The sequence below is a fragment of the Zootoca vivipara genome, chromosome 1, assembly GCF_963506605.1.
Source record: "Zootoca vivipara chromosome 1, rZooViv1.1, whole genome shotgun sequence".
NCBI lineage: Eukaryota > Metazoa > Chordata > Lepidosauria > Squamata > Lacertidae > Zootoca > Zootoca vivipara.
The window spans coordinates 11553939-11573771 of NC_083276.1; the positions used below are offsets into that span (position 1 = coordinate 11553939).

A 19833-nucleotide genomic window follows, 5' to 3' on the forward strand; every position below is an offset into this window, starting at 1 on the left:
CGCGGAGGAAAAAGTTATGAGTGGCTACCAACCATAGATGGAGGTAGCAAAACTGAAACTGATTTTGTTTTTTTGTTTTTTACAAATAATGTTTTCATTCATTATTATGGTATGTATTTTGTGCTTTCATATTGTAAACTGCCCTGTGATCCATGGATGAAGGGCGGTATAATAATAATAATAATAATAATAATAATAATAATAATAATAATAATAATAAATAGCAGTTCCTGGAAGCCGGAGAGGTGATTGCTCTTGTGATAAAATCCTGCTTGCAGCTTTCCCACAGACATGCGATCGGCCATTGTGAGAACAGGATGCTGGACTAGATGGGCCATTGGCCTGATCCAGCAGCCCCCTCTCTTCATGTTATTATTCTTAAGAGGGTCTTCTTTGATTTCTTTTTATCTGGATATACAGGCATGATTTTTAAGGCAGCTTTTTAGCTGTTCTGCGTTGTCTCGCCATTTTGCTTCTTACGTCGACTCTTTTACCAAGCCCACCTATATAGGGAGCATTCTTAAAAGGTGCAGTATAAAGAAATAATAAAAGGAATAACTAATAAAGCTGCATTCGGTGCTGGTTGACCCATAAATGGACTTAGCTTAGTCGTATCTGTTCCTTTTCAGTGGGACTAGCACTGCCTACAAGGACGCGGGTGGCCCTGTGCTCTAAACCACTGAGCCTAGGGCTTGCCGATCAGAAGGTTGGCAGTTCGAATCCCGCAACAGGGTGAGCTCCTGTTGTTCGGTCCCAGCTCCTGCCCACCTAGCAGTTCGAAAGCATGTCAAAGTGCAAGTAGATAAATAGGTACCGCTACAGCGGGAAGGTAAACGGCGTTTCCGTGCGCTGCTCTGGTTTGCCAGAAGCGGCTTAGTCATGTTGGCCACATGACCTGGAAGCTGTCTCCGGACAAACGCCGGCTCCCTCGGCCTATAGAGCGAGATGAGCGCCTCAACCCGAGTCATCTGTGACTGGACCTAACGGTCAGGGGTACCTTTACCTTTTAGCACTGCCTACAACCCTAGTAAAGGTAAAGGGACCCCTGACCATTAGGTCCAGTCATGACCGACACTGGGGTTGCGGCGCTCATCTCGCGTTATTGGCCGAGGGAGCCGGTGTTTGTCCGCACACAGCTTCCAGGTCATGTGGCCAGCATGACTAAGCCACTTCTGGCGAACCAGACCAGCGCACGGAAACGCCGTTTACCTTCCCGCTGTAGCGGTACCTATTTATCTACTTGCACTTTGACGTTCTAGGTTGGCAGGAGCTGGGACCGAACAACGGGAGCTCACCCTGTCGCAGGGATTTGAACCGCCGACCTTCTGATTGGCAAGATCTAGGCTCTGTGGTTTAACCCACAGCGCCACCCGCGTCTTACAACCCTAAATCTCAGATAAATGGGGACAACCAGAACTGCATCAAATACAAGGCAGGTTCTTCCTTCCCCTTTCCCCGGTTTTCCTCATGTTTCTGTATTTCAGGGTTAAGCAAAATCTCACTTTCAAATAATTGCGGCTTCTCTTGATTCCAGGCGTTTCCTCCTTTGGGGATTAGCCCATAAGCCAAATATTTCACCCAGTTTCATCATGCGCTGAGGTGAGAAGAAAAGCTTCTCTCTGACTTCGCTTGAGATGCCGCCATCTTGAGTGGCAGGTGCCCTCTGGTTGTTGCTGGACTCCAGGTCCTATTAGTTCTGCTCAGTATGGCCAATGGTAAGGGATGATGGGAGTTGGAGTCTAGCACCATGTTTCCTGGCCATCTTCCTGGCCTTAGGCCTGATCCAGCAGCCAGACCCTTCTCACGTTCTTATTGGAGGGCCGCAGCTTGGGGCGAGGCTGGTGTGGAGAATAGAATAAATTGAATAAACGCCTGGAAAGGGTCTGAGGAGAACTAGGCCGAGGAGTATAGCTCAGCGTAGTTGCGCTTTGAATGAATTAATTATATTTTAAGAACGTGCACACCTCAGTAAAACTTAAGCGATATCCCAAAAGGTATGGGACAGGGGTGGTGAAAGCTGAGGAGACTGGCCGACTCCTTCCTCTCCCCTCAACCACGTATTATTAGCGTTGTCTTGAAGGCCAGTTGTTGCCCTGGCAACCCTTGTGCGTTAGAAGGAAGGAAGGCAGCCTTGCGCAGGGAAGTTTTGATGCTTTATTCTGCTTTATATTTGTTGGAAGCCGCCCCAGAGTGGTTGGGGCAACCCAGTCAGATGGGCGGGGTGCAAATCATGCAATTATTGTTATGATTCAGACTGACAGGAGTCTCCTTTCAGTTCGCCCTTAAAGCCCATCTCGGTTGCAAAGGGAAGGGAAAGGGATCTTTGCTGGACTTATGGAGGCTGGTCTCAGTGACGGCAGTTTCTCGTGACCTTAATCTTCCATGCAGGCATATTTGTCCTTGCAAAAATCCCCTCTAAGCCGGGATCAGGTATTAGAGCCATCCTTTCCCTGTTGGTTCTTTATTTGAGCTGAGAGAGGGAGAGTTCACAGGCATGCATCTACCTCTTTTTCATTCATGTGTTGTGTTCAAAAAGGCACACCTCCTCCCTTTCAGGACTTATCTCCATTTACCTTTCCTCTGTTCTTTCCAGGCACAGCCTGTGATTTGAAGCTCCATGTCCGACAGCCCTTTTTTGCCCTGAGCTTTCCCTGCTAGAAAGCCCCCTCAATCGGAGGAAAACCCGAACTGTTGTTTGCTCGGATTCAGCTTAAAAGAGCTGGTTTCTGTGGGGAAAGTTCGGGGCAAATAAAAATGCTTGGATATTGAGCTTTAAATCGTGGAAAGAAAGGGCCAAAATATAAGGGCGAGTAAGCCCTGTGTGGCTGGTGGCTGTCAGTTTTACCTGTGACGCCTCCAGTAGACATGACAAGCTCCGTTTTGCATTGCTCGGAGCGAGCCAGGAGTTTGCATTCATGAGGAGCCGCTTCCCGTGATGAGCTGCGACAGCAGACAAGGGTGAAAGGAGGCAACTGCCTTCTCAGCCTCGAAGGAAACTTCCCGGTGGCAACAGCTGTAATGTGAGCCAGATCTTTGCCATGCTGTTGTAAAGCACAACCGCCCTCCCGTGTCAATCCCCAGAGTAATGAATTCACATCCCTTGCCTGCCTTATCTTGTCGGCTGCTGGAGATTACACAAGTTCGCCTACATCTGGGGCAGCCAATGTGCCATCATCCGGATTCTGGACTGAAGCTGCCACCATCCCTGACCATTGGCCCTGCTAGCTGGGGCTGACGGGAATTTCAGCCCAGTACCATCTGAAAGGCTGCCATGTTGACTATGCACCTTATGGACCAGCGCCTTGAAAACTAACATTTGCAGTAGTTCTGCTGAAAATTGGTGGAAAGTTTAGGCATGCTCAGAGTTCTGTTAGAACCCAACTTTACAGGTCTGCAGGCCATCCTGCCGCTTTTGAGCCTGTTGGCCGTGCCCAGCCATTGCCTGCACAAACAGGGTCCGGTATGGTTTCAGATTGGATGGGGGGGCTGCGTGTTGAGATTCCTGCATTGTAGGGGGTTGGACGAGATGTCCTTGGGGGTCCCTTCCAGCTCTACAATTCTATGGTTCTATGTGCAGCATTACTAAGAAGAGGATCTAAGTGTGTACAGTTGCATTGGTGCAGCACCTGTGGGTGCCTGGGGTGTGGCCAGTTGCGTGCTAGGTGTTTGGAGCCATGACCAATAGACGTGGTCTTGCCTTCCCTGCCATGCATTTGGTGTATGGGCAGGTGTCTGTCCATACCACCTGTCTGGGCAAGTGGGTAGCTGTATCAACACACAGCTGTAGTGTGTGTTCTAAAAGTCATGCCAGGGCATGCTTTGCACCTTTACCACTTTTAACACTCACAGCTCCTCCCCAAAGTACCTCGGGGAACGGCCGTTTGTTAAGGGTGCAACCAACATGGGGCTTCCAGATGTTGTTAGACTACAACTCCCATCATCCACTGCTGGCTGGGGCTGATGGGAGTTGTAGTCCAACCATACCTGATGCTGATTGCACCAATTTAACACTCATGGCTTCCCCCAAAGCGTCACTGGAGCTCTGCAAAGAGTGCGGAGAGTTGTCGGGAGACGCCTGTTCGCTTCACAGAGCTACAATTCCCAGAGTTCCGAGCTACAATTCCCAGAGTTCCTTCATTGTTAAACCACTCTGGGAATTGTAGCTCTGTGCAGGGAATAGGGGTTGCCTGTCAACTCCCAGCGCCTTTAACAAACTGCAATTCCTTGGATTCTTTGGGCGAAGCTATGTCTGTGGTTTAATGCTGCTTTTAAGTGTATTGTGTGGATGTTGTCCCACCAGAGTAAGTATTCAACGGGAGCCCTGCAGTGCAGAAGGAACATAGTACACTGACCAGGCAAAGGGAAAAGGTGGGGCCCTTGTTATTTCTGCCATGCCTCGCCAATGCAGAGGCTTTATAATATCTGCCAGTTATAGCACCTGATGTTGCACACCCCCATTCACTTCTGAGGCAGAAGGGGACTCCAGGGCTTCAGCACTCGCTTGTCCCAGGTCACTCACAAAGTTAGATACCAGTCTCAGGCACAGGTGGCGCTGTGGGTTAAACCACAGAGTCTAGGGCAGGGGTGCCCAAACTAAGGCCCGGCGGCCGGATGCGGCCCAATCGCCTTCTAAATCCGGCCCACAGACGATCCGGGAATCAGCATGTTTTTACATGAGTAGAATGTCTGCTTTTATTTAAAATGCATCTCTGGGTTATTTGTGGGGCATAGGAATTCGTTCATCCCCCCCCCTCAAAATATAGTCTGGCCCCCCCACAAGGTCTGAGGGACAGTGGACTAGCCCCCTGCTGGAAAATTTTGCTGACCCCTGGTCTAGGGCTTGCCAATCAGAAGGTCGGCGGTTCGAATCCCCGCGACAGGGTGAGCTCTTGTTGCTCAGTCCCAGCTCCTGCCAACCTATGGGGGATGCATTCGATCAGGTTCACAGCTGTGAACCACCTTAAGATATTTGGATGAAGGGCAGCATACAAATTTAAACAATAAATAGTTGATCAGTTTTGTTGGGTTGATTATTAAACCAATTAATTTTAATTAGGTTTTGAATAAACGTTCAGTTAATTGCCACTGTTATGAATTCCATTGTGTTATTGTGAGACTCTTAATCTCAAGGTTGTGGGTTCGAGTCTCATATTGGGCAAAAGATTCCTGCATTGCAGGGGGTTGGACTAAATGATCCTTGTGGTCCCTTCCAACTCTGTGATTCTATGCTTCTATGTTATCCCTTTTCCATTATTCTGAAGGAGTACAACGATCCCACGAGGGCTGTATTGCACTCTTCTCAACGCATTGATCCGTTAATGAAAGTCTTGTGCAACAGGTGTATGGTTTTGTGTTATACCACCAATCCGGCTCTTGTAGACCCTTTTAGTCATCCCCCTCCCTAAGTTTGAGGATTGGAAGTGGGTTTAAATCATTAATGGAATAAAGAACATAATACCTTTAGTAGAAAAGTGGGCTTACTCAGTCGTGGTGGAAAAGAAGCTTTGGAAGGAAAACTGCTGGGTTAAGCCTGTAGGTATTTAGTAATTTGCTTCTAGCAAAATGAAGCAAGCTCTGAGGTGAGCAAATTTCATTTGTTTGTTTTGCTTCTGTTGGAAGCTGAGAGCCCAGGAGAACCGAGCTAGGAATCCAAACAAGTAAAGCCTCTTTCATTCCCTCTCAGTGCCTGAAATACGTTTTTGTAAAATGTTGAAAAAGCAACACAGTGAAAGTTTGTATGAGATTATTATTATTTTGCTGTCTTTTCTCAATACATCACAGAAGCCAGCTTCAGCAAGCGTCATTCCACGGTCCTGAGAACTTTTATTGAGACCCAAGTCTGTTTCAATTGCCGATCGTCACTTGCCTGTACTTTGCAATATTTTGTTTTCATTTCATAAAAAACAGACTGGAAAAGAGAGCTCTGCCCTCTTGCGATTTAGGAATTAGCTGATCCCCCTGATTAGATTAGGAAGGAGTTCAGCACATGATTTGCCCCTGGGCTCATCCTGCAGTTCTGAAGTCGTCTTCCTTCTCTCCTGAGCCCCAGGTAGGTTTTACCATTTGTTTTCCTTTCTGCATGGAAGCTGGCTGCAAATTTGTGTCTTTTGGAAGTGATTTGTGGAATAGCACAGGACTTTGACAGTCGGTGTTGTGGATACTTTGCAGGTATATAGTGATTTAGTTCTCTTGGTCAGCTCTGAAATACTGTTTTAAACCGCGGTGTGGCCCTAAGTATATCTACTGTGAAATAGCCTCACTCTGTTCCATGGGGCTCACTCACTAGGTGCTAAATTTACTTAGCATTAACAATGACCCCCCTTTTTGAGAAATGAATGTGGGTTTCAAATAGATGTGCTCTTATTGTGTTATCTATATCTATCTATCATCTCTCTATCTCTCTACTCTATCTATCTATCTATCTATCTATCTATCTATCTATCTATCTATCATCTATCTTATCTTATCTTATCTATCTTATCTATCTAATCAATCTATCCTTTCTTTCTTTCTTTCTTTCTTTCTTTCTTTCTTTCTTTCTTTCTTTCTGTCAAGGGTGTGTTGTGACTACTCTTGAGTAACGACCTTCCACATGCTTGTCTTTCAGACATTTTTATTGGTGCACATTATTTACAGTGTAACGGATTGCTCATTTCATGTCTACCCGCTCGAGTCAGATTCCTGCACTATCCCCTTCTGCGTTCGGGACCAGCATAAAAGCCTCGGAACTGAGAAGCGCCTCCCTTTCCTCCTCCTCCTCAATTCCGGCGTCGGGGGGGGGGATGGGTCTTCTGTCTGACCTATTCCTGTCCACTCTTTCCGCCTCCCTCTCTTCCTGCCTATGGAGCAGGGGCTCTTTGATGTTGCCAGAGCCCTGGCACTCCCTCTCTGTTTCCTGACTCACCCCTTCAGACCCCTCGCTCTCATGACTGCTTGGAGACGGGCTGCTTCTGATGAGGGGGGAGGGTTCTCTATAATCCCTCCCCCTTACATCCACCCCCTCCAGGCCCCCCCTCCCCCGAGGACATGGGTAGCTGGGGAGATGATTGGAAGCCCAAAAACTCTGTGGCATCCAAGCTGCTGGGGGTGAAAACGTGCTCCCAGTCAGAGCCCTGTGATGATGCTGGAGGGGACGACTGAAACCCTAGGAAGTCCGTCTCGTCTGAACCTGTGGGAACCCAATGTGTCCTCACTCTAGGCATAGCGATAGGAAAATGGGGGCAGTGGTTGGCCGGAAATACATACCTGTGAAAAGCCCTGCTATTTATGCTGGATAGCTCAGTTGGTTAGAACATGGTGCTGGTCATGCTAAGGTTGCAGGTTTGATCCCTGTAAGGGACAGCTGCATATTCCTGCATTGCAAGGGGTTTGGACTAGATCAGGCATAGGCAAACTTGGCCCTCCAGATGTTTTGGGACTACAACTCCCATCATCCCTAGCTCACAAGACCAGTGGTCAGGGATGATGGGAGTTGTAGTCCCAAAACATCTGGAGGGCTGAGTTTGCCTATGCCTGGACTAGATGAACACAAGGGCCTCCTCCAACTCTACGATTCTATGATACTTCTTCTTTGTTGATCACTCGTAGCCAAATAAGATTGTCTTCCATGAACATGGTTTCCACAGGAAGTCTGTAAGTGAGTGTGGAGGCCAATTCTGGATCTTCCACAGTGGGGACATAGGTTTCTAGGTGGTGTTGATCATGGTGAGGGTTTGCCAAGTGTGCCTTCCTCTTAGCATGTTTCTCCCTTTTGTCCTGAGTTCGAGCATCTTCAAAGTCCATGACACCTTTGGTAAAGGCTGCTCTCCAACTGGAGCACTCACAGGCCATTGTTTCCCAGTTGTCGGTGTTTATACTACATTTTTAAAGATATGCCTTGAGAGAGTCTTTAAACTTCTTTGTTGACCACTGGCATTACGCTTTCCATTTTTAAGTTCAGAATAGAGTAGCAGCTTTGGAAGATGATAACTAGGCATCCAAACAACATGACCAGTCCAGCGAAGTTAATGTTGAAGAATCATTGCTTCGACACTGGTGATATTTGCTTCTTCCAGTACACTGATATTAGTTTGCCTGTCTTCCCAAGTGATGTGCAAAAATTTTTGGAGACACCGTTGATGGAATCTTTCGAGGAGTTGGAGATGGCGTTTATAAGTGGTGCATGTTTCACAAGCATTCAATAAAGTTGGTAGTACAATAGCTTTGTAAATGAGCACACATGGGAACTGATTGAATGAGTGTCTCGTCAGAAGAACATGCCCTGGCCAGGACACCATGTGGTCCGGTTGGCCTTTGCTGAAGTCCAACATGACGGCAGCCGCTTGGTGTTGTGACCCCATGACATACCTGCAGCTCCCGACCCCTTCGTTGAAGACCTGTGATGTAAACCGTGAAAGATTGAATCAGATTCCCCACCCTGCTTTTCTGCTACCCCCCCTTCACTGCCAGTCCATTCGTTATCTGTGTCTGCTGGAGGTGGAAGAGATGCTGTTAATAATGAATGGGGAAAGGGCTAGACTGCAGTGGTATGGATTTTCATTTTGAGAGAGATGTCTTTGTTACAAACCGCCTGTAACAATCTGCCACTTTCTCTCTCTGAAGGATGCTTTTACCTTTCTGTTTGTGTGTGTGTGGAAAGGGGTCACTTAAAAACTTCCATTGGCAGCCCAGGCACTCGTATGTGTGTGTTTTTTGCGTGCTACTTTTGAAAAAAAAAGTGCATAAATATTTTGGTTTCAGAGAAAATAGAGTGAGCCGCTGCCATGATCAAAGCTGCAGGAACCATCAATTAAAAGCCGTCTCTTGGGACAGCTGCCCTTATTTCAATGCCTGGCTCTCCTTCCTCTGATCTGCCCAGACGGTATTTTTAGATCAGCACTCAAGTTCATTGTCTGGAGAGAGCTGGTGCAGTGCCCTCTTTGCAATCGCTCATTTTATTTTTATTGACTTTTTAGTGGGGCAGAGAGGGGGTTGGGTGCCGCGCTGCTTCTCCTAATGCTGGGTTGATCTAATGTGGCTCCTGGCCTCCCGTCCCAGTTATGGCTAATGGGTCCCCCTCCCCACCTTTCTTTTTCTTTGCTGCTTTCTGCCACATCTGCTGGGGAATTCCAGACTCCACAGAACTTGCACACCATAGATGCAAAGCGCATCCAACACATCGTGCCCTTTCAAGAGCACGATGTGCCCTCTGTTTGCCATCACCCAGTCAGGTACCAAAAATCGCAGTTTGCTGCCTTTGTGCATTAACCCTGCTGTCGCCCTCCTGCAATCAGCAGGAGGATAAATAGTAAATAGTTTCCCCCAGTACTCTCATTGGCCCTCAAAGTCCTTCTCCCGTGAGCTTGAACAAAAGAGTTCAATCCAAAGAACCGGACAGGTATGTGGCATCCTGTCTACAGTCTCCATCACTTCCAGTTCAAGGGCTATCAAGAGTACCAAGACTGGGGAGGACTCTGCCCCCCCCACCCCCTTGTGACTTGAGGGAGGTGGGTTCAAGACATGCTGCCAGTCAGTGCTGGCGGTGCCAGGAAGAAACCGTCTGTTGCTCAGGTGAGGCAGCAATGTTCATTCGTGGGACAAAGCTACTTTAACTTCAGAAATTATTGTTCTTATTTATTAAATGTATACACCGTCCTTCATTCGAAGATCACAGGGTGGTTTACAGAATAAATTTTAAAAATTAAAACACAGAACGCATATCATAATAAGGTACCCTCCAATATCCAGGGGATCAAAATTGGGGCACTCGGGTTTTTTTGGTCCCGAGTTCTCACAGGAGCAAGCTGACTTGCGCCATAGCACTGGACCAAAAAAAAGGGACATTCTATGATCCACTCGGAAGCCAGGATGGTTTCTGAATTTCCGGGATGCCCTGTTTAAATTGGGATGGTTCGGTGGTTTGTTGTTGTTGTTGCTGTTGTTATACCCTGCCCATCTGGCTAGGTTTCCCCAGCCACTTGGGGCTGCTTCCAGCGCATATAATAAATAAGCGCTTATAATAAATCAGTTTTTGATGGTTGACATAATAAAATGTCAAACATTAAAAACTTCCTGATACAATAACTTCCCCCCACAAGACTTCCTGATCTAATAAGAACAACAGTACAAAACCAATTGTTGTTTGCTCAGCTAAAGGCCTGGTTTTAAAGCAACATTGTTGCCTGGCTCCTAAATATATGTAGTGAAGGTGCCGGGCAAGCCTCCCCGGGGAGAGCTTTCCACAAACAAGAAGCCACCGCAGAAAAGGCCCGTTCTCATATTGCTGCCCTCCAGACCTCTCGTGGGAGAAACATGCAAAGAAGGGCTACAGAGGAGGATCGCAGGGTCCAGGTTGGTTCTTATGGGGAGAGGAAGTCCTTGAGGGTCCTGAGCTGTGAGTGATGACGAATGGGACCTGCAGCCGAATTTTGCAGCATGGAGTGCTCCTATTCAGGGTCCTATTCCATCTCTCCCTCTGCCACCAGTTTTCCACTGAACACACACAGTCTTGTGGATTCTCCCCTCTCAAGCCTTGATTCTACCACCCAACTTTTTTCTTTTTGTATTTCTGCAAGCGTTGAGATTCTCCCCCACCATCCTCTTGTCCATTCTTTGGCTACCTAAGAATTGGCTCCTGGAGAATTAAGTTCATTATTAGTATATACATGATGGATGACACCTTGTTCTGGAACTCCCATAATGCTTTGCTGGGTTAAAAACCGTCTACTGGAACTTGATAATTTTGATTGGCGGTGCTCTATTGGCCTTTTTTTCTTTTTTCCTTGCCCGTTTTTATCTTGTTCATCCCACTCTCTCTCCCTCCCCGACCCCAAATGTTGGTGGTGTTTGTAGTATCGCTGCCGCCACCCAACAGTTCAATATTGATCTAGACTTGTGACCTCGATCCTGTCATTTAAAGGGATGCTGTTCCCCACTTTGCCCTCCCTGAGCTGTCTGGCTGGATTGATGAGCCAAGAAAAGTGCCTGAATGAATTGGAGCCATCTGGACAGGCTGGCATAAAAAGTTGTGGCAGAGGGATGGGTGCTTAATGAGCCAGGCTCTAGGATGACAGAGCTGTTTAGTTACTTTTCACTGAAGCTTCAGGCACTGCTGGTTGACTCTTTACGTAGGCTTCTTCTGTGCTGTGGGTTAGGGAGTTTAGGCTGTAACCTTTTGCCCCAGGGCATGGCTGCAACCTCAGCAGGTCCAGGTGAGATCAGTGCTTGGGATAGGAAACTTCCCGGAAACCCTATTGCAGTGGTGTAATTCGGTGGTTTTTAGAATCTGAACCTGATGGTCTTATCACAGCAGTGGGGAACCTCTTGCCCGTGGGCCCATTCATTCATTCATTCATTAAATTTGTACACCACCCTTCATTTGAGGATCACAGGGTGGTTTACAATATAAAAGCACAAATTGTTGTTATTAAAATTTCTATAACACCGTTCACCCGAGGATCACAATATAAAAACAGCTCCAGCTCCCTGTCCACTGATGGGATTTGGGAGTCCACGAACATCTGGAGGCACCATATTGCCTGCCCCCAGTGTAGAGTAATTTCTAACCTGACCCTTTCCCCCCCCTCCTCCGTCTCAATAAGAAGAGCCCTTTTGGATTGGACCAAAAGATTTATCTAGTCCAGCGTGGCGTTCTCATGGTGGCCAACTACCTGTTTCTGGGAAGCCCACCAGCAAAATTTGGGCGTGATCACCCTCTCCCTATCTGTGAAATGGGTATAATGATGACCTACCTCAAAGAAATGGCTTTTAGGACCAGGATGGGGAACCCTGGAGTCCTGCAGATGTTGTTGGACTGCAAGTCTCATCATCCTTGATCACACCTGGAGGGCTAGCGTTCCCCCATCCCTGGTTTATGCCAGAACAGTAGAGTACAGCACCCTGCCGTGAGATAAAAGTGCTACAAAAAGCATTGCTTTTATTAATAATGATGGAAGAAGGATGGGCAAGTCGGTACACATCATGGAAAGAGGATTTCAGGGGAGGCATCCAGAAAGAGCAGTAATGACGCGTTTCAAGTTCTAGCTTGCTTTATCCTCGGGGTGTGAATTATAATTTTTAAAGGGTACATAGCATGTCCAGGGACGGATTTAGGTTTGATGGGGCCCTAAGCCACTGAAGGTAATGGGGCCCTTTATATGTCCAGCTGTCCTTTGTCAACAACAAATTGTCTCTGTTTTTTTGTGTTGAATATATGCTATATGGTAATTTATGGTCCTAATAGGTATCTAAAGCCATTTGCACATGACAAAATGTGTATTTTATCAAAGTAATTGTTGAACTGAAATACAGTTAAGAAGTGTAGTAATAGTGAAATACAATTAAGAAGAAGTATATTAATAGAGAAATAATTATTAAGCTCTAACTGTATTGGGACGCAGGTGGCGCTGTGGGTTAAACCATAGAGCCTAGGGCTTGCTGATCAGAAGGTTGGCGGTTCGAATCCCTGCGATGGGGTGAGCTCCCGTTGCTCGGTCCCAGCTCCTGCCCACTTAGCAGTTCGAAAGCACGTCAAAGTGCAAGTAGATAAATAGGTACCGCTACAGCAGGAAGGTAAACGGCGTTTCCATGTGCTGCTCTGGTTCGCCAGAAGTGGCTTTGTCATGCTGGCCACATGACCTGGAAGCTGTACGCCGGCTCCCTCGGCCAATAACGCGAGATGAGCACGCAAACCCAGTCAGTCATGACTGGACCTAATGGTCAGGGGTCCCTTTACCTTTTTAACTGTATGTACTGGTAGGTTTTATTTTATTTGTTTTTTTATCTTATATTTTGGAAATGTACATCCAGTTTTTCCCCCTTTAAATTTTTTTTGGGCCCCCAAGAGAGTGGGACCCTAAGCTATAGCTTGTTTAGCTTATACGTAAATCTGGCACAGAGCATCTCAAGTTGAAGCAGAACCCGTGTGCTGAAGATTTCAGCCCCCTTTTAAAACACTTATTCCGGTCCCCACAAGCCGACCTCGGTCTTCTGAAGATAAAGTTCAGGGCTTGGTGGGTTACTAGGGAGGCTAGTCTCCCAGAGCGAATGTCTTTGCGCGGACTGAATTTGCTACACAAAGGAGGCAGTTGCAAGGGTACCTTTTTGCTTGTCGGGATGCGGAGGTGATTCTGCACGGCTCTCCCAATATGACAATAAGTGCTTGTGTGCATTTTTTGTGGGGTGTGTTATGATGACTGGAAGCCCAAGGAACCTGTATTTCCTGTTCCCCTTGCTTATTTCTGCATGGGAAATGGCTCTCATTAAGCCTGTGAAGCCGCTATCCCTGGCTGGTGTGAACTGGTAGGGTTTTGGATGTGATGCTGGATCTACCACGCCACTCCTCTCCTGGCCCCACTTAGGATTGCTCTGTCTGCGCCGTAAGAAGTCTGTGGATGGGTAAAAGAATACTTGTAAGCCTTCTGCGGGTTTAAAACTACATACAGGTGAAACTCGGAAAATTAGAATATCGTCGAAAAGTGCATTTATTTCAGTAGCGCAACTTAAAAGGTGAAACCAATATGTGAGATAGACGCATGACATGCAAAGCAAGGTATGTCAAGCCTTTATTTGTTGTAATTGTAATTATTTGTCATTAGGCGGGTCAATTATAAATGAAATGTCATTAATGAAATGTAACAGCGATGTTTATTTTTGCATTATTGTAACTATTTGTTTTATTACTGCGGAATTTCCAAAAGAAAGCATTTGTAAAAATTAAAAGAAAAATTAAAAATAATAAGTTGCATTACTGAAATAAATGCACTTTTCGACGATATTCTAATTTTCCGAGTTTCACCTGTATCTGTCTCGTTTAAATCTCTTATTGGAAATACATTGTTAGCATCGGGACTTGTTAACAGCCTGGTTTTGGAAAGACTCGGAAGGGGCGTCCTTATTGAACTGGCTTAACAAAGTTTGGCAATTGGCCCTGACAGAGAAATTGGCCAAACAAAATACCACTAGCTGAAGTACAGAGACGCAAAGACACATTTAAAAACCACCAGTACTGTTTTAATGAATAATAATAAAGAACTTCTGCAGACAATCGAGACTTTTTTGGTTGGTCTAGGTCAGGCATCCCCCAACTGCGGCCCTCCAGATGTTTTGGCCTACAACTCCCATGATCCCTAGCTAACAGGACCAGTGGTCAGGGATGGTGGGAATTGTAGTCCAAAACATCTGGAGGGCCGAAGTTTGGGGGTGCCCAGTCTAGGTTAAATTATAGTCCACGTTTTAGACTCCTGACTGCGTGTTATGCTATGTTTTCAGTATATGCCTTGCAATGATTTTATTTTTTTTAATTAAAAATAAAAACCAAGTTACATACATGTCTTCAAGTGAACCTTGATTTAGCTTGCCAGGTATTCCAAATAACCAAGATTTGGAACCAAGGTTTGCATTTGGTCAAGTAGCACCATTTAAAAGCCAGTCTGACTACTTCGGAAGCCTAAGCGGTGAGCAGTTGGTTTATGGAGCACTTTTCATTAAATATTGTTGCCCTTAGTTTTCTAAAAGGTGTGTTTTGGAGTAGGTGTCCCTTTGCCACCATCTTGAACTTGATAGCAATAGCTGCCAGCACACTAACGCTGCCTGTGTGTGTGTGTGTGTGTGTGTGTGTGTGTGTGTTGTCTACCTCCAGAGACGACAACTACTTACCGCACACCGCTTTACGGCCAGCCATCATGGTGGGGGGAAGATGATGAAAACAATAAGTTGGAGTCAGCAGATGACAGAAGGCAAGAAGAGCCGTATCCAGGTAAATATACGTACCTGCTGCTTCTCTTTTCAACAGTTAAGGGTGAATAGTGTGAATAGGAACTTGACATAACAGTGACTTTATTGAATTGCATTTACTCATTTTGAGTGATTTGCTGGTGTTGTGTGCTTTATCTGTATGTTACTGTGTTTGGTTTATTTTATTTATTTCATACAATTTATATACCGTTTGATTGGGGGGGGGGGCGTCAAAGCAGTTTACAAAAAAGATAAAGCCATAAAATGATCACTAAAAGACTTGCAACCATATTTTAAAACCTACAGAAAGTTAAAACTGCAATAGAATAGACTAAAACGGATTAAAACTCGTAGAAACTTTCAAAACTTCTACGTAGACTTTGATTTTGATATTGTGTTGTGTGCTGGTATTTTTATTTTTTTAAATGCTTTTGTTGTGATTGCTGTGAGCTGCTTTGTGCTCTGCGTTTGTTGTTGAAAAAGTGGAAGACAAGTATTAAATAAAATAAAAATAAAAAGCTTTGATATCAAATTAAAAGAATAGAAGCAAAATAATACTCCCCCCCCTTTTACCCTGCAGAGAGAACAAAAGACATAGGTCAGCACGCAGAGGAAATCAATGGGAACATCACCGGCTACAGCGATCCTCAGGGCGACTCTGTCTATGCCTTCCGGAGGGAGCCTAGTTACTTTGAAATCCCGACGAAAGAATTCCAGCAGCCGGTGAAAACTCCAGAGGCCCAAGTCCACGAAATCCCCACCAAAGACGTTGACGCGGTGGCGCTGCCCGTCGTGCAGAGCCACGCCTCTTTCACCATAGAGTTTGACGACTGCACCCCGGGTAAAATAAAGATAAAAGATCACGTCACCAAATTTTCGCTCAGGCAGAGAAGGAACCTCGGCAAAGAAGCCGGCCACGCGGAAATGATTTCGGCGGAGAGCAAAGTGGCCGACTGGCTGGTGCAGAACGACCCGAGTCTCATGAGGAGGCCGTCCCCGGGAGAGGACGTGTACAGTACGAAAAGCGACCTCCCAGTTCACGTCAGGACTCTGAAAGGTAAGTGCCAGCGTTGCTAGAATTGCAAGCTGTGGTTCCAGGGCATTCGTTGGCTGTAGATGCCTTCCTTATTCTTCTTTGAAGTGATGGGGCACATTTGAAATGGAACAGACATTTGGAATGTGAACTTTACATAGTTTGGAAATTCCCCGCTACATTGTAAACTTGAATTTCATTCTCTGCATTAGGCCCTTGTTCGTCCTGGGGTTTGTCCTTGCACCGGCCGTCTTTCTGTTCCATTTCTCCCATCCTTCCAAGGATACTTACTCTTCCCGAAGCGAGGGAGGAGTTGCTTGGAGCCGGGTGGTCTTGCTTTTGGGTGCACAAGAAATCTTGCAGGTCTGCTTATGCTTGTGAGCGTGCTCAGGAGCATCATCCCGCCAGGGTTCATGGGATTTTTAGTGTCCTGTAGACTCCTCACAAACATGAACCGGGAGGCACAGAAAGCCGTGAACCCCAGCAGCAGATGTTGTCTACCTTTAAACAGAAGTCTGCAAGACCATTTGTGGTCTCAGTGAGTCCTCTCTGCCAGGAGTTTGCCTGTCCTTTGTAAGCATAAGTCTGCTTGGAAGTGGGGATACTGGCAAGGAAGGGGAAGGGTTGCTTTCCTTGTATCCCCCCACCCCGAAAAGATTAGAAGCCCTTCTGGGGGGCTTCAATGAGTAAGCTCAGAAAAGTTCAATGAGTAAGCTAAGAAAAAACAAGTTGTTTCCTAAGGGAAGTAAACCGTGTGCATGGTTAAACCAATGGAATTCACGTTCTCAAGATGTAGTTATGGCCACCGACTTGGATGGCTTTAAAAGAGGAGGGGAAAAATTCATGGAAGAGAAAGCTGTCATTGGATACTAGCTGCAATGACTTTGTTCTGCATCTCCTGTTGCAGGCAGTATTCCTGCAAATGCCTGTTGCTGGGAATCACAAATGGAGAGAAAGTTCTTTGGCCACCCAGGTCCTGCTTGCTGGCTTCCAATAAGCATCTGGCTGGCCACTGAGAGAGTAGGATGCAGGATTAGATGGGCTCCTCTGTTGATGTTTGGGGCAGTGGCACAGCAGTAAGTACTCTCTGTCCCAGGACAACTCTAATTGCACATCCACTTCGCAGGTAACAGACATGAAGATGGAACTCAGAGCGACTCTGAAGACCCAGTAGCCCCCAAAGAAGATGAGACACCTAGTAAAGAACACCTGGCTGAGCAAGCCCGGCTCCAGCGCCAGATCCGTCGTGACCCCCAGGAGATGCTCCACAACCAGCAGGCCTTCGTCATCGAGTTCTTCGATGACGACACGCCTCGGAAGAAGAGGTCACAGTCCTTCACGCACAGCGGCCAGTCCAACCAGAACGATGTGGACCCCGCCTTGAAGACCAAGATTGAGAAGCGCAAGATTACCGTGCCCGCGGAGAAACCGGGGAGCTCTGTGCTCTCACCCCATCTGCCTGCGGCGGGAACCAAGGGGCCAAGCAACTCTTTCACCGCCCCTAGAGCTGGATCCTTTAAGCGGGAGAAGACGGAGGAGCGGATCAGCTCGTCGTCGTCGAGGACCTCTGGAAAGAACCACGGCAGCGTGGGGAGAAAGTCGAAGATCGCTCAGGATTTTGCTGCGGAGTGTTTAAGGGAGAGCTCTCAAGCTGGGAAAGCTACCGTTGAGAAGCCAGCCCCGACACCGGCGCCGCTCACCCCACGGGTTGTAGCGGTGCCGCCACCAGCACCCGAAATAGTCCCTGAGCCCGTGGCTGCCGATCCTAAGTTGGTCAAAGCGAGGAAGCAAGAGGAAGACGACAGCTTGAGCGAAACGGGCACATATACCATTGAGACGGAGTCGCAAGATAAAGAAGTCGAAGAGGCTCGGAAAATGATTGATCAGGTGAGCCTGCCGTTCTTCGGAAAATTGAACTTTTTGTAGTTTGGCCCCCTTGGTAGTTGCAGCAATTGGTGTAAACAGAGCAAGGCCCAGGGCAAATGCAATGCTCGTTGACCTTGTGGATAGGAAATTCACTGTTTTGTTCTAAGCTGCCTCCCCCCCCCCTCTTTTGGGTTTATCAGGTGTTTGGCGTTTTGGAGTCTCCAGTATTTTCCAGAATTTCCCCTGCCTTCAGGCCCGTCATAAAGGGTGAGAAGGAAGAGCTGGCTCACTTGATCGGCGAAAACGGCTCAAGCCCCAAGGTGACCATGATGCAGGTCATCGCTTCCAAAGTTGCCAGTGAACATCATGCAGAGATGCAGGTACAGTGAATGTGTGAAGGGGCCCAGGTCTCACTTTGACTTTCCTTGCATTTGGGGGCAACTCGCATGCCTGTTTCTGGCCCTCATGGCCTGCGAAGGTTTCATTTTGTTATTTACGGAACAAAATAATAGACCGCATTGACTGGTCCTCAAACGAAAGACCTGTAAGCGATTTAGAAAAAACTTGTTAAAAATACCTATAAGAAGCAAACTTTTAAAAACAAAATAAAAAAATTCATTCAGTAGCACCTTAAAGCCCAACTAAGTTTTTATTTTGGTATGAGCTTTTGTGTGCACACACACTTCGTCAGATACACTGAAACAGAATCAACCAGACCCTTATGTATATTCAGAGGGTTTAAAAACAAGTTGCATGAAAAAGACTAGCAGTTTTGTTACAAGGTGAAAGTAAGCGAGTGAGACTTAGCTAGTAACAATCACTATTTGTTCCCAAGTATTGCACGGTGAATAATGCAGAAGTCCTGCCTGCAGGCTTGCAACGTAATGGAACTATAAAAAGGTAAAGGTAAAGGGACCCCTGACCATTAGGTCCAGTCGTGACCGACTCTGGGGTTGCGCGCTCATCTCGCATTATTGGCCGAGGGAGCCAGCGTACAGCTTCCAGGTCATGTGGCCAGCATGACAAAGCCGCTTCTGGCAAACCAGAGCAGCACATGGAAACGCCGTTTACCTTCCCGCTGTAGCGGTTCCTATTTATCTACTTGCATTTTGACATGCTTTCGAACTGCTAGGTTGGCAGGAGCTGGGACCAAGCAACGGGAGCTCACCCCGTCACAGGGATTCGAACCGCCGACTTTCTGATCAGCAAGCCCTAGGCTCAGTGGTTTAACCACAGCGCCACCTGGGTCCCCAATGGAACTATAAATCTTGCTAAATCACCCAAGGCAGTTTGGCGATGGTGCAGGCTTTGCTGAAGAGATCAGGGAACAAGACTTCAGTGCCCTTCATAGCTTGTTACTCTTCTCCATGCTTTGCAGGAACGGAATAAATTATGTGAAATAAGCAGGTATATTTGCATCATTTATACGGGTAGCAGAGTTTAGCTCTTTTCTGAGCCTAGTTGGAACAGAGCTCTGCCTGCATGTTGAAACCTTACCTTAATAATTTGAAACTACCAAACAACAGTTAAATAACTTGCTTTCGGCACCTGCTAAAAACTTCTTTGTTCAGCAAGCCTGCCCAGGCATGCAATTTGATTATATATCTGCACCTATGTTCTAAAGCTATTGATTTTTGCTTATATTTTGATATAATTTCATGTCAGTTTGATTTTATCAGCATTTTCAACAAATATTTTACATTGCTGTGTATCCTGGTTTCCCAAACTTTGTTCCCCAGCTGTTTTTAGACTACAACTCCCATCTTCCCTAGCTAGCAGGACCACAATGGTCAGGGATGATAGGAATTGTAGTCCCCAAAAAAACAGATGCAGATCTAAGTTTGGGAAACCCTGCTCTACATAAACCACTAAGAGCCTTTTGTCATGTTAATCCAGGCACCCCCAAACTGCGGCCCTCCAGTTGTTTTGGCCTACAACTCCCATGATCCCTAGCTAACAGGACCAGTGGTCAGGGATGATGGGAATTGTAGTCCAAACATCTGGAGGGCCGAAGTTTGGGGATGCCTGCATTAATCAGTGAATAGATCTTTTCCAATAAATGAAATGAATGAATAAATAAATATAATCCTGTTGAATTCAAATTTGACTTGCGCCTGAGTAGGCACGTAGGGTTGAATTCAACATTGCACATTGGCATCATTCCATTAGTGCAAGCATTTTTGCGTGCCAGATCTCCCCTCCCTCTGTGTACTGTTCTGCAC

At 46.6% G+C, this 19833-nt stretch overlaps 1 protein-coding gene across 3 annotated transcripts in view; it reads left to right on the plus strand.

Moving 5' to 3' along the window:
• Positions 1 to 19833, plus strand: part of CEP170B (centrosomal protein 170B) — an 85734-nt gene that overhangs the window by 34841 nt on the left and 31060 nt on the right. For all 3 annotated transcript variants that reach the window (XM_035104935.2, XM_035104954.2, XM_060271576.1), the window contains exons 7-10: positions 14618 to 14734; positions 15293 to 15769; positions 16872 to 17632; positions 17812 to 17991. In XM_035104935.2, coding sequence (XP_034960826.2) covers positions 14618 to 14734; positions 15293 to 15769; positions 16872 to 17632; positions 17812 to 17991 — 1535 coding nt within the window. The remainder of the gene's footprint in view (positions 1 to 14617; positions 14735 to 15292; positions 15770 to 16871; positions 17633 to 17811; positions 17992 to 19833) is intronic.